Source organism: Bacillus rossius, chromosome 16, assembly GCF_032445375.1.
Source record: "Bacillus rossius redtenbacheri isolate Brsri chromosome 16, Brsri_v3, whole genome shotgun sequence".
NCBI lineage: Eukaryota > Metazoa > Arthropoda > Insecta > Phasmatodea > Bacillidae > Bacillus > Bacillus rossius.
Window position 1 is genome coordinate 6,030,541 of NC_086343.1, and position 14,879 is coordinate 6,045,419.

The window sequence follows — 14,879 nt, forward strand, 5'->3', positions numbered from 1 at the left end:
TTGATGAAATGATTGCATACTTTTATGAATAAAATTGAATCATTTTTATTTTAATAATAAAAGAATAAATACTTGAAATTATACTAGTAATCAGATTTTTAAAATGCAAGAATAATTAACCTTTATTGCCGAAATTGTTGTTGTAATAAGCAATGAAAACCACATTAACTTTTCACTTCACTTTATAAACAGTCGACGAAACAGTTCACGTGTAGATGACTTGTAATTAATTTTAAAAACTGGCGTTTAGCTATAGAGTTTAAATATAATTATGAACAAGTTTTCATATAAGTAAAGTGTAATCAAATATATATCATCAATTATATGAATCACGATAATTTTTTAGTCAATTTTAACATTACCTATTATTACGGCACTTGCCGACAGCGTAACGGGACACAACGTAACGGGACACAGAGTAACGGAACCATGTACGTAACGGGACACTTTTTCGTGTCACGTCAAAAAAAGGAAATATTTTGAATAGTGTAATCGGCGTGTGTTGTCGGGAGATGTGTTGTGAAGGCGCCATAGATGAGTTATTGCCCCGGGTGGGAGCTAGTCTACTCACGTCCGTGATTTCGCACGGGTTTGTGTGCGCGGTCGCGTGCATGGCGCTCTATTTACTTCTCTTTTTTTTCCCTTCTTTTTCTAAATTGTGAACCGAGCCTAACATCTCTTGGGGCACAGAGAGGAAGAGAGAGAAGAGGAAGAAGAAGGAGGAGGAATGGGCAAGGAGGAACTACGTTGTTGTTTTTTTTTATTATTCGTAGGATAGTTTAGCGGGCGGTTGCCAAACGCTCGTTCCCCTCGTTGAGCGGGTGAGGTGGTGTGGTGGGGGTGGCGGGAGGTAGGGGTAAACTTTCTTCGCGGTATAAATCGGCGGCGCCGCGACCCGCCGCGACCAGAAGAACCTCCCGGCGAGGAAGATGGAGACCCCGATGGTGCTGGTGGTGCTAGTGGTGCTGGCGGTGATGGGCTCCGGCCTCGCCGACAACAAGTACACCACCAAGTACGACAACGTGGACCTGGACGAGATCCTCAACAGCAACCGCCTGCTCACCTTCTACGTGGACTGCCTGCTGGGCAAGACCAACCGCTGCTCGCCCGACGCCAAGGAGCTCAAAGGTGAGCGCGTCTGTCTCCCCGTCCCAGCACTCCTGTTCAGCGCATCTGTCTCCCTGTCCCAGCACTCCTGTTCAGCGTGTCCATCTCCCCGTCCCTGCACTCCTGTTCAGCGCGTCTGTCTCCCCGTCCCAGCACTCCTGTTCAGCGCGTCTGTCTCCCCGTCCCAGCACTCCTGTTCAGCGCGTTCGTCTCCCCGTCCCAGCACTCCTGTTCAGCGCGTCAGCACTCCTGTTCAGCGCGTCTGTCTCCCCGTCCCAGCACTCCTGTTCAGCGCGTCCGTCTCCCCGTCCCAGCACTCCTGCTCAGCGCGTCTGTCTCCCCGTCCCAGCACTCCTGCTCAGCGCGTCTGTCTCCCCGTTCCAGCACTCCTGTTCAGCGCGTCTGTCTCCCCGTCCCAGCACTCCTGTTCAGCGCGTCCGTCTCCCCGTCCCAGCACTCCTGTTCAGCGCGTCTGTCTCCCCGTCCCAGCACTCCAGCTCAGCGCGTCTGTCTCCCCGTCCCAGCACTCCAGCTCAGCGCGTCTGTCTCCCCGTCCCTGCACTCCTGTTCAGCGTGTCCATCTCCCCGTCCCTGCACTCCTGTTCAGCGCGTCTGTCTCCCCGTCCCAGCACTCCTGTTCAGCGCGTCTGTCTCCCCGTCCCAGCACTCCTGTTCAGCGCGTCTGTCTCCCCGTCCCAGCACTCCTGTTCAGCGTGTCCATCTCCCCGTCCCTGCACTCCTGTTCAGCGCGTCTGTCTCTCCGTCCCAGCACTCCTGTTCAGCGCGTCTGTCTCCCCGTCCCAGCACTCCTGTTCAGCGCGTCTGTCTCCCCGTCCCAGCACTCCTGTTCAGCGCGTCAGCACTCCTGTTCAGCGCGTCCGTCTCCCCGTCCCAGCACTCCTGTTCAGTGCGTCCGTCTCCCCGTCCCAGAACTCCTGTTCAGCGCGTCTGTCTCCCCGTCCCAGCACTCCTGCTCAGCGTGTCCGTCTCCCCGTCCCAGCACTCCTGTTCAGCGCGTCTGTCTCCCCGTCCCAGAACTCCTGTTCAGCGCGTCTGTCTCCCTGTCCCAGCACACCTGCTCAGCGTGTGTTTTCCCGTCCCTGCATTCCTGTTCAGCGGTCGTAAATAAACACGTAAATATTCGTTCATTGAAATCTTAATGTCTCAGAAAACTTCTATACCGATTACTTTCAAATTTTGACGCAACCTTGCAATCGATTACGCGCGTGATTTCATATACCTACGTCACACCTGTGGAAGATAAAAGGATAGGTAAAAACATAGATTTTTGAGAGAGATATATAGAGTGGCTTTGTGTGTATAACCTACTTCAAACAAATTACAAAAAAAAAAAAAAATTGCCGAGGCATTGCAACGCATGCCTGGCGTTGGCTAGTTAATTTGTATACAATAACTTTTCCGCTGAATCTAAAAAAAAGTCGTTATTCCAAGACGTTCGGGTCCTTGTTGGGAAGACCGTGACTTAACTCGCGGGCCGTATTCCAGGACGTGTCTAAATCGAATACCAGTAAAGGAACAAATCGGCAAAACTTTTTTTTATGAACGGTGTCCTGCGTGAGGCTATAAATTGGTTCCAAATAATTCTAGCGGATAAAATGTTGCACCGGCGAATTCTTAAATGCTTTTCGTAAGCATATCTCACTGTGATATCTTGAGTAGTATTGTAATCGCGTTGTTTTTCCTGAAGCTCTGCGCACCGTGTGTGTGCCCGGGCAGACAGCGTCCTTACGGCCAAAAATAAAGTACTAACCACAGACGTATCGAATCACAGACTATCCCCGCGGGACGGCCAACAAGTCAACAGCCAATGACACGTGGAATGTAACCCGAAGTTTTATTTTTTTCATTCCCTAAGTATTACTAGGGACCGGAAAAATTCGCGGGTACAATGACCTGCAGGATAAACTCCATAGTTCTACGTCCACTCGGTCAAATGCCACCCACTCATTGGCTGCTGTCTTGTGAGACGTTCCAGCGTAGCAGCCTGTTATTCGATAAAGCTTTGGTTGGGTGTTTTTCATTGGCCCAGAGTCATCCAGGTGAGTTGTGAGCCAATAGCAGAGGCAGCACTGAGGTACAAAGATTTATATTTTAGCCTATCGCGAAATGAATTTGCGAATTTTTCCGGTATCTAAGTATTACACATTAATTGTTCTTAGCATGATTAAAATAATTACGTTACCATTCTGATCTCCATGATGTTTACTGCATGACTGGGAGACTGCGTGCCAATTCAGGAGAGACTGTTTTGTACCACCTCATGATTACAGACAAAGAAAATTTCGCTAATTCGTTTGGCGTCAGGCTGAAATCCAATGCCTTATGCTTGATCTGCCAAACGTTTGCTTTTACATGAGCTGATTTCCCAGAAACGTTTCGTTGTTGTTGTTAATCGGCACTACTTCCCAGCCGGTGGTGGATGGGGCGTGTCCAGAAAACTACGGTCCAATCACGAACGGTTTGCATCCCAGCTTGCGACTACTCATACTCATATTCTTAGAGACCGGAAAAATTCGTGGATTCGTTTCGCGACAGGCTGAAATGCAAACAATTGTACCTTTGAGCAACTTCTATTGGTTCACTGTTGACCTGGAGGAGTGTGGGTCAACTATAGACCCTCAGTCGAAGCAGTATCGAATCACGAGTCTCCCAGTTGAGACGCCTCACGAGTCAGCAGCCAATGAACAGGTGACGTTTGCCCGAGTTTGCACAAGATCGTGGAGTCTATCCTGGAGGTCGTTTAACACGCGAATTTTTCCAGTCCCTGCATATTCTTTACTGGTATTCGGTGCTGCGCCGTGCCGCGTCGCCCTGGTGCGAGCAGTCTGGTCGTGATGTCCCCCCCCCCTCCTGCACTCCCCTTTGTCATCAAGCTCCAGACGCGGTCGCGAGGTATTACTTTCACTTGCGTAACCTCTCAGCTCGGCACAGATTACCCCCCCCCCCCCCCTTCAGCCCCTCCCTGGTCCTCACTCGGGCAATGGCCACTCGCCAACTCCCGTCCGTGTCGATAGGCGGTGATCGATAGTCGATAGTCTCGTTTTCCCCTCCGTCCCTCCTTCAACCCTCATCAAACAATCTGTATAATCCGACGTCCCACTACAAAAAAAAGGGGGGAGGGGGATGGTTGTTGCCTGTAAAGTCTGTTTACGGACGATAATTTTACGTGATAACGTCATAAGAAAAACATTGAAGAAAAATTTGCATACTTTTTAATTTTCAAATATTATTTACCGTTTTTGCAATTTTAATTTAAATAATTTGTTTAAATATAATCACGAACAATTAAACTAAAAAGCCCACCTTAACATGTTTGATATTATAGAAGATTTTCTCGCACGGTGGTTGGCCGGTTCTTGCACGCACGGTTCAGGCGGAACGTGACAATATTTCGTGCGTGCAGCCGGCGTTCATCGATTTATAAGACGTTATCACGTCAAAAAAAATCCGACGTTGGAGTACTAAGTATTGCTGGTAGCTGTTCGTCGTGGTATATCTGACATTATTTCTAAATATAAAGCATAAAAATTCCCCGGAGGGCTTGGGGCTAAGAATGGTCCAGGTTTACTTTCTTTCTTGAACCATCCCTCGGTTTCCCGTAACCAACCTGCTTGAAAGTTAATTTCTGAAAATTTGCATCCCGCTTGTTTCCCCTGCGTCTATGCTGGTTTTACCTGGGCCCTACTTATCTAGTTTTAGTCTAGTATAGTCAAGTGAGGGGGAGTTAGTCATGGCGCCAATCGCTGCCATGGCTGGCCAATCCCCTCCTAGCACATGATGCATGCTACCTTTCCTGGTTGGCTTAACACCCTGCATGAGTAGAGCGTATGGGCTTCGGCCTGAGACGCACTTAGACTCCCTCCCTAACCTGGAACCCTCCCAAATACACTTAGTTTTTAGTTAGGTTAGGGAAAAAAATTGTTTCTCTGTAAAATCGGTTTACGGACGATAGTTTAACGTGACAACGTCATAACAAATCATTGATGAAATGATTGCATACTTTATGAATAAAATAAAATCATTTTTTATTTTAATAATAAAAGAATAAATACTTGAAATTATACTAGTAATCATATTTTTAAAATGCAAGAATAATTAACCTTTATTGCCGAAATTGTTGTTGTAACAAGCACTGAAACCCACATTAACTTTTCACTTCACTTTATAAACAGTCGAGTGGAAGAGAGATAGATGCGGCGCAAGCGTACAATGAGCGTAACGGAACAATGTGCGTATCGGGACACTTTTTCGTGCGTGCAGCCGGCTTTCATCGTATTATTAGACGTTGTCACGTCAATAAAATCAATGTTTCACGAAAAGGTTTAATTAAAATTCGGCCTTGAAATTTTACTCCCGCCACGTAAGATAACTTGAGCACAAGTCCACGTGTTTGTCTGGTCCTCTTGCCCCAGGCTGCAGATTCCGATCCTCGTGTGTTTTTCTTCGCCGGCTGCTCCCGGTAAACATGCTTACGTGACTTTCCGCTCGTCGTAGACCTTGAAGGCGTATCGTCCGCCGCCTGCTGTCCACGCCACGTGTGGCTTCATTCCGTGGTCCATCGTGTTTGAACTCGACATCAGACGAAGTGATTTCGTGATGGTAACGGGGGACGCACCACAACGCCGAAATGCCAAGTTAATACACTAACGCCGAAAAATGTCATTGCAGGACTGCCACAAAGGTTAGGTTCAGGGGCGTAGCCAGGGGTAGGGGGGCGGGGTTTAGGGGTTCAACCCCCCCACCCCCCTTAGCACCAAATCTTTAATTAATTTCTTATTCATCACTCAAACAAATTTCATATTAAAATTAATAAAATTTTTACCATTACAATATTTAAATTTAAGTACCGAAAATTGCTAAAATAGCACTATTTTACACCTTAAAATCCAAATTTTACCGGGGGAGGACCCCCCCGTTTTAATACGGAGGGGACATGCTTAACACCCCCCATACACAAATTCGGGCTACGCCACTGGTTAGGTTAGGTTAGACTAGGTTAGGCTAGGCTAGGCTAGGCTAAGTTAGTTTAGGTTATATTACTCTAGGTTAGGTTAGGTTAGGTTAGGTTTGATTGTGGTATTTCGGCGTTAAGGTACATTTAAGAAACACACACAAATTCATTCAGTTGTTATTTCGGCGTTGTGGTACACAGCAGTTTTCTAGGTGTCGGCGTTGTGGTCAACTTTGACATTCGGCGTTATGGTATTTCGGCGTTGTGGTAACGACCCATGGTAACGGCTTATAACAGAACATTTGCTTGGATTACATCAAATCGAGTTTCCATTTTGAAACAAAACTGCAGAAGGTGATGATTCAAATTTGTATGAATTTAAATTGGTGATTTTATAGCAACTGTAATGTTTATTTGTGTTTCATTCCCTTTCGGAACAAAAAAACTTAACAACGTATTATCGATTCTTCGATATATCGCTTTGAATTATATCGATGCCGATAAAATATCGCCCTGATAAAAACGATATTTTCGATACATCGGTCTATTATTTATATAAAAACTTTTTCACATGTTTTACTCATTATAAAATTATTATTCAAGTGTAGGTATGTTATATTGAGTTCTTGATATGCAGTGCTTCAACTTACCAAAACCTATGAAATTCCCTACTGTGAACTCCAATATTTCGCCTTTATTTTCCCCAAAGCCTTCGGCCCATTATTTTATTATTTTTTTTCTGACAAATTTACAGATAATTTTAATACAATTGTTTTTTTTTTACTTGAAAAATAGTTTTTTTTAAATTCAATTAAACATCGATATTTCCCCTTTCTTCGCTCCTTTTAAATAATAACTTTTTTTTTCGAAGCCTTTGGTTCATAATTTTATTATTTATTTACAAATAATTTTAATTCAATTGTTTTTTTTACTTGAAAAATATATTTTTTGTTAAAACTCGATAGTATCGATCGATAATCGATCAATTATCGATATTTCCGATGTATCGATACATCGTCGCCATCCGTTTAAGAGCCGTCGGTGGAACGTGTTTGTCCGCAGCCAACCTGCCCGACGCGCTGCTGTCCGAGTGCTCCAAGTGCAGCGAGAAGCAGAAGGCCGGCGCCGAGAAGGTCATCAACTTCCTGATCGAGAAGAAGCCGGAGCTGTGGCGCCAGCTCGAGGCCAAGTTCGACCCGCAGGGGACGTACCACGCCAAGTACAGGAGCCGCCTGACCACCGCGCGCCCCTAGCGGCCGGGCGGGGAAACACGAGCCGGCCGGAGAAACACGAGCGGGCCGGCCGGAGAAACACGAGCAGTCCAGCCCAACTCCCCCCCCCCCCCCCCCTCAGCCGACCAGCCAGCCGCCTGCGAGGTGTAACCGCCGCAGACGACAAGCCCAAAGATGCGGTAGCCTACAACTCGCGTAGTTTCGGTTCCCTACCACGTTCGTGCAAACTTCGGATTTCTCTCAAAAAATTGAAATTTAAAAAAATATATATATCGAAGGGTTAGGTTAGGTTAGGTCAGTCACAACATGATTGAACTTCTGATTTAGCGTCTGAAGTGGCGTTAATACCAAAACGCAAAAACTTCGGAAATCTTGGGAAATTCTTGCAGGGAACCGAAACTACGTGAGTTGTAGGCTTCCCCTAAAGATGTCCATCAAGTTCTGTCCCTGCCCGAACACGGGGCCCGTATATTCACCTTCCGGCCAACCCTCGCGATTTTATTTTTATTTTTTGCGCAGGAAAAAAAACGAATTCAAATATTAAAAGCGGTCGGTTAGGTTAGCTACATTGAAACACTTTAAAACACCATGGACGGTTAGTTTAGGTTAGCATAGCTACATTAAAAATAAACAGAGAAATATAAATATACATATATATAAACCCGAGGTTGGCCGAAGGTGAATATTCATTCGGAAGTGTTCGGGCAGGGACACAACTTGATGTACATCTTAGGCTTCCCGCCGCAGACACTCCAGTGACTTCTCGCGCAGTTGCAGAGTACTACGTGGCACCTTCGGGAGCTCACAAAAATCCCACATCTTTCACGGGACCAGTTTTCAAGAATTTTTTCAAAGAGAGCTTAAACTTATAATTTTTTTTCTCGATTATTTTACACCCAAAAACATGTGAATTTCGTACATATCACAGGACTTAACAGCTGAACGCCACTAGAAATAACGTCAACTTACGGTCAAGTTTGCAGTTAAGGGCTCCGCCTACCCGGGCACACACACGGTGCGCAGAGCTTCAGGAAAAACAACGCGATATCAAAACTGCTCAAGTTATCCGAGTAGGGGTCTGTTTGCGAAAAGCATTTAAGAGTTCTCTGAGGGCCGGAAAGTACTTTTGATTTCGGATTATGTTTTTAAACCGTATTTTTATAAGAGTTAAAATGGCTGAAACGCATGTTTTCAGAGTATATTTGAGGCCTAAAACAACCGGTGGAGATTCTTGAAAGCACTTAAGGGACTTGCGTTACACCTTTGTCTTCATTCCTCGGCCATATAATGTTACGGTCACCGCTCAGATCTCACAGTTGTCCTGTGCACTGGGAGAAGACTGCGCGCCAGTCCAGAGGAGACACCGCGCTAGAAGCACCAGCGAGCGTCGCGCTTATCATCCCGCCTCACTAACACACACACACACCTGGCGAGACGGGCCCCTTAAAAGTGAATTTTTTTTCCAAAAGTGAATATAGTGTCTTTTACCTCAGAGGTAGATAATCCTACAAATTCATATTCTCGGATACAAAACCTGAATATTTCCCATGAAACTTTTGATTAAATAAATGTTTAACGTGCGAATTTAAGTATTTTAAGCATTACTATACTCTTGAGAATTTAATTTACGCTTGCTGAAATTAAATAACGTCATTTTACCAGTCTTATATGTTTTACTGTTTGTTTCTGTAGCCAACGAGAAACTGGCAAACGTACGGAATTCAGTTTGAAATCTTGCTCTAAGCTAAAGGTTTGATGTTGCAAAATAGTTTTATTCCTCAAGAATAGAATAATCTGTTCGAGAATTTTTTTTTTCAACCTTGAAAATTTGCCAGCACTGGTGGTTCACGTCACAAACGCTTACTAAACATTGGTTCAGACCACATGTGAACTCAACGGTTTTCATGCATTTTTATGATTGTTTTAATATTATGTGACAAGAGTGACATGTCTGATGCCACCGACTTGTTGACTTTTTGCTTAACAGATGTAAATAGTTTCTATTGGCTGGTTCAAATAAAGCGTTTGTTACTTTTTGTTATTGTTTATTATTTTTAACCATTAAGTAGTTGAGAAACCTGCAATTGGTGAGAAGTACCTTACACTGCAGTATGAAACATGGCCCGTTCTTTAAATGAATCATGCAATGGGGAATTGTTATTTAATACATTTTTTTTGGACATACACTATTTCAGTTTCGCACTGTTTGTCATGGAAAAATTCTGCGGAAAAAAAATTAAGATAAAAATTTTTACAGAAAACAAGACTGAATCAGCTGATGTCAGACAAACGGAACCAAAGACTAAACTAAACAAGTATTGAGGACAACACGGACAAAAAATGTTCAACATACCTAAATATCATACAGCACAAGAATTCCGTTTGAAGGAACTTAGTCGTGGGAAAAATAATGAAACAACACAGACGAACACAGCAGGCTAACAACGACAACGATGGAGATAAACAAGTACTATGGACAACACAACGACTATAGCACTGACGAACACAGAGGATTTACAGTGACAACAGTTGTGCCTGATGACGAAAACAGATGTCAGTTCCCGAAACGTCGCAACTGTCGTCCCTGGAAATCTTGTGTTCGTCAGTGCTATCGTCTAGAAGCACAATGAAACACAATAACATCCATTCCATAAATATTCAATTATATTGTCCGTGGTTTCAAAAAAGAATATGCATGTATGAAACATGATCAAAATTTAAAATTATGCGCAAGTTCACAAAAAATTTTCTGGTAACAGTATTTCTTGGCAACTGGTTTCCCAAAGAGTCTTTTGTAAAAGTACAAAAATTAATTTATCTGTTTGAAATTCTACAAAAATTGCATGCACCCTTAGTACTTTAAAGTTATGTGTGTGTAATATACGTAAAGACCTAAGTAGTTTATTGGAAATTAGAATAATAACGCGTTCGTAAAAACCTAACTTGTTGAATTACATTTGCATTATAAAAGGTAAATATTAAAAAAGAAAATAACATGTTTAACTTGCGATGAAAGTGATATATGCTAAAAAAAATTTTATGAGATAGGAATGATTTGGGTAGGATAAGAGAGGGCGAGGGGAGTTTGCATTATCTGCCCCCCCCCCCCCCTTTCCGCCCAACCACTGAAGTCCTGTAGCATGCCATAAAATGTATTTTTGTTGTTAATGGAACAGAAATATTCATGAAAAATTACAGATATTTGCAATGTTGCACCTCGTAAAGAAACAACAACAAGGATATTTTTTATTAACGAACGAATCTGTCAAAGCAGAAATAATTTTATTTTCAAAGCTAAGTCACACAAAAAAAATGCTCTCTGGTTACTCGCTTCCCTACATGACTGGCAGTAGGTCGCTCGCGTAGACCGACAACTGTTAAAAATAATAGAAAACATAAAATTAATATTCATATATATATATAAATATATTTGTATATATGTGTGTGAGTTTGTACACTGCGTGCGTGCAAGGATATTTTGAACATGGAACCATGGAATATAGTTGGTAAACTAAAATAGACATAGTTATTTAAACTGGCATTACAAATAATAAATATTCCGACTTCGTAACGTAGTGGTTATAGCGTTCAAAACTCGGTAGTTGAAAATGCAGAATTATGGATGATACAAATTGTGCTTGAATTTTAATAAAAATTCCTTGTAAAATACCAGGTCCAGAATTTTTCAATTAGAATAAACATTCAGTTTATTTACTGGTTAAAAAATATAAAAATTAAATAATTAATTTAATTAAATAAAATTCAGTGTCTTGGGATGATAACAAATATTTTTGCAAAACTCCGTTCCCCCGGAGAAACCCCCGGAATGGCCACCGCATGGGGAGCCCTAGAAAAAGAAACGGGCTCCCCATTTGGAAGCCACCTGGAAGGTTTTTTTCTGTTCCACCCACCGTTTCTTTTGGTAGCCTGACTTGTTACAAGGGATTGTATTCCTACCAGAGAAAATGCCACCATTTTATCTGGGCAATCCGCCTTGGAGGAGCCGGGGCGCGAACCCGGGTCCTACAAGTCACAAGGCAAGCGCTCTACCCCAGAACCAGAGCGGTAGAGCGACGATCGGCAGTCTTCTTAGCACTGACAAGATGTTATTCACACGTGTTTTAGTTTCTTAAGAAATGCCCAGTGTTATCTGGGAAAACATATATCGTATATTATGAAAAGAAAAAAAAACCATATCCATGTTTTTTTTCAAAGTTACAATATATTTCTCGTGGCATCACGAACTATTTATTGGCAATTTTTTTTTGTCAAAGTACAGAAAATTTGTGTCTATGTAAGATCGCCCGTGCTTCTTCCGGTCCGTAGAGCGCGGCTTCCGGCCAAAGAGTATATAAAGGATAAGAGTTTTAACTCAATGTTATTACGAGTGAACCTTATCTAGCTCATTTGTTCGCCGAACATACCCGAAGTACGGACCCCAATTGTGCCAACTGCTAAACACACCAAATAAATAAAATTTGATTTGTCATCGCTGCCACCATCATGAAAAAAAATTATTTATTAAATTATATTAAAATACAATAATTAAACAAGTTGTACACGTTTTAATTAATATTACACCATTTGCTTACTTTCTGTAGTACATTTTAATTAAAATAATGGTCATTTTTTTTATATTACAACTTTTGCAGCATGTTAGACCGAATCCTCGGAATTATTCGGTAAGGAATTCGTTGCCCTATTCGAGTTGGAGGGGCCTGCTTCCGGCCAGCTGCGGCCCCGGACGTCGCTTGCGTAACCCCGCTCCGCGCGACTTCCGGGGGCGTGGAGGGGGAGGAAGAAGAAAAAGAGGTCCCGCTCGTCGGGCGACAGGAAGCGAGTGTTTGGCCGCGACAGGAACTATCGAGAACTTTCTCCCGGACTCCACACTGTGTCCGCGCGGCGCGGCGCAGCAGGAACACGACCATTCGGGTCGTTACCACGACGCCGAAATACCACAACGCCGAACGTACAATAACGCCGAATACCATAACGCGGAATGTCAAAATTGACCACAACGCCGACAGCTAGAAAACTGCTGTGTACCACAACGCCGAAAAATGATTTTTGCGGGGAAGGGGGGCCACAGGAGCAAAATGAAAAACAACTGAATGAATTTGTGTGCTAACCTTACCTAACGTAACCTTTGTGGCAGTCCTGCAATGACATTTTTCGGCGTTAATGTATTTCGGCATTGTGGTACACAGCTGTCGGCGTTGTGGTCAATGTTGACATTCGGCGTTATGGTATTCGGCGTTATTGTACATTCGGCGTTGTGGTATTTCGGCGTTGTGGTGCGTCCCCCGACCATTCACTCCCCACCCTACACTTTCTCAGCAGTGTGCGAGGTGAACACGTGACGAAACAACTACAGCCGCAGGTGTCTGACGGTGACTGCTCCCTTGGAAGGGCTGGTTCGCCATCAACACGAGCTCCCTTAGAGCGTCACGGGGAAATGGATGCGCCATTTCATCCCCAGTCAATTAAGTGTCTCGAGTTGTTACACAACCGCACACCTCGCTGGGCCGCACCTCTGGCATAAACTCTCGCCGCAGCACCCCTCGTGGACCTCCGTCGCCGCACTCCGTCGCACTTCCCGTCGCACTTCCCCGTCGCCGAGAATCCGCTCGGCGCTTCGCTCGACGCTTCGCTCGGGACCCGCGGCACTCTCGCCACCCAAAAAAACCTCAACTGTCGCGGAGACCGGCTTCCGAGCTTATATAGACCCTGGCGCCCTTCTAGAAGTGACGAGCGCAGCTGGGGCCAGTCGCGTCATCCCGTGCCGACCCGACGCCCGAAGCGTCGAGAAGGGCGTCGGCAGCTCGCACGATGGCCGACGGGGATTCTCCAGGCTGTCCGGACGATGTGTTTGGGAGCAGAGGTGGAGGGGGTAGGGGGTAGCGACGACCCTAGTAATCCGGCCAGGAATGCGCGGCCCGTCTTACGTCAGTGGAGGCCACGTGACGTCAGTGGTCGCGCGTTGCAGCCAGCCAGCTCCGAGCCTGGCATGGCGGGATGCTCTCTCGCGTTCTCGTAACAATACAGTTAACTGACTCACCGAATCTGTATCGCCAAAGAGATATGTATGTATACCTTGGAGACAAGCGTACCTATCATTAAGAACACATATTAGCCTACTCCATAGAGATGTGTATAAAATAGAAAACGGAAGTGTAACAATAGAGTAACATTTGAAATACAGTTACATAAGTGAAACACGATTTACTAATTAAATTAGAGTGTTTGTTGTAATCATAATTTTTCAATGGACGCCTTAGGTGCCTTACGAAAAACTATGCTTATAATTACTTAAAAGGCTTGTATCTCAGAAAGATTCGCTCTAAACGAAATCGATGTAAAAAAAAATTTCCCATTTTGGGAAATTAAGTTTGCATTACTGGGAATATTTTGATGATATTTTGAATTTAGTATTTATGCCTTTTTTTAAAAAAATCTTGGATTTATTTTTAAATATGCTTATATCTTTAAAGTTTATAATCTTATATTAAAAAGTTGTATTTTTGTATTGTAATATCACAGTAATACAATTAATACAGAGTACTGTAACTAGCTGATTAAGTTTGTTTACGTTTTGCATTACCGTCTCCTAGCGACAACAACGTCATAAGTGCTCTATTTACATTCTCATGATGTTTGTTTACAAACTGTGTTTTATTTTTAAACCGTATTTGATGATTTTTGAGAGACGTTGGCACTATACATTTTATTTAAAGTATTATTATATGAACATTTTTCAGTCGTTAAATTCACTTTCTTTTTGATTTCTCGGACGGTGCTTCGTGATTGGCCGACGCTTGCCGGGGCCTGTAACGAAGCGTCTGGTGCGGAGGATGGGAAATGGAACGTTTTGACCGTTTGGTCCAGTGAGACTGCCCGTCAGGAGGTGCTGGCGGCGGTGTATAATTTAAAGTGTAATTCGCGTGTGCGGGCGCGATCGCGATATTGTGTTGAACCGCGACACTCCCACAAACTAATTGTGGTAAAAATCGTAGCGAAATTCTACCGCGAACGCCTACAGTGAACTGATCCGTAACTGGTCCAGAGGCAGCACCAAGGTAAGGCCATGTTGGAAAAGTCCTTTGTTGAAAATCCTAGCGACGCCAACGCATTTTAGGCCCTATTGCACTACAGCAACAGTGTGAGTTGTTGTTCATTACACAGCCAATAGTGCAAGTAATCCTTTTTTTTTTTATGCCCCGTGGCTTTATTATTGTTGATAACAACATATATATACCTATGCAGACAAACCTGAACATTCAAGGCAGTAGTCCATAGTATACTGTTATGTGTAATACCGATTTTGAACTAGCCTGAAACATTAGAAGATAACCTAAGACATTTATTTGAAAACTGCGCGATTTAAAGTAAAACATAAACGTTTGGTAGTTTACTGTGCCCAACCCTTTTCGGAAATTTTTTAAATTTTTGCCTATTTTTTTTATTTAACCTAACCATTTTATTTTCTGAGAGAAATAAGATACTGGTCTTTGGCATAACTGAGTGTTATTATTTTTGAATTTTGAATTGACAGTAGTTAAAAATACAAA

The 14,879-nt window shown here is 43.6% G+C and overlaps 1 protein-coding gene across 1 annotated transcript; it reads left to right on the forward strand.

Moving 5' to 3' along the window:
* The first annotated feature begins 803 nt into the window (after positions 1-803).
* Positions 804-9,347, forward strand: LOC134540115 (ejaculatory bulb-specific protein 3-like). The gene is made up of 2 exons (XM_063382623.1): positions 804-1,128; positions 7,142-9,347. The coding sequence occupies exons 1-2, from the start codon at positions 930-932 to the stop codon at positions 7,330-7,332; spliced, it is 390 nt and encodes a 129-aa protein (XP_063238693.1). The 5' UTR covers positions 804-929; the 3' UTR covers positions 7,333-9,347.
* The last annotated feature ends 5,532 nt before the right edge of the window (positions 9,348-14,879 follow it).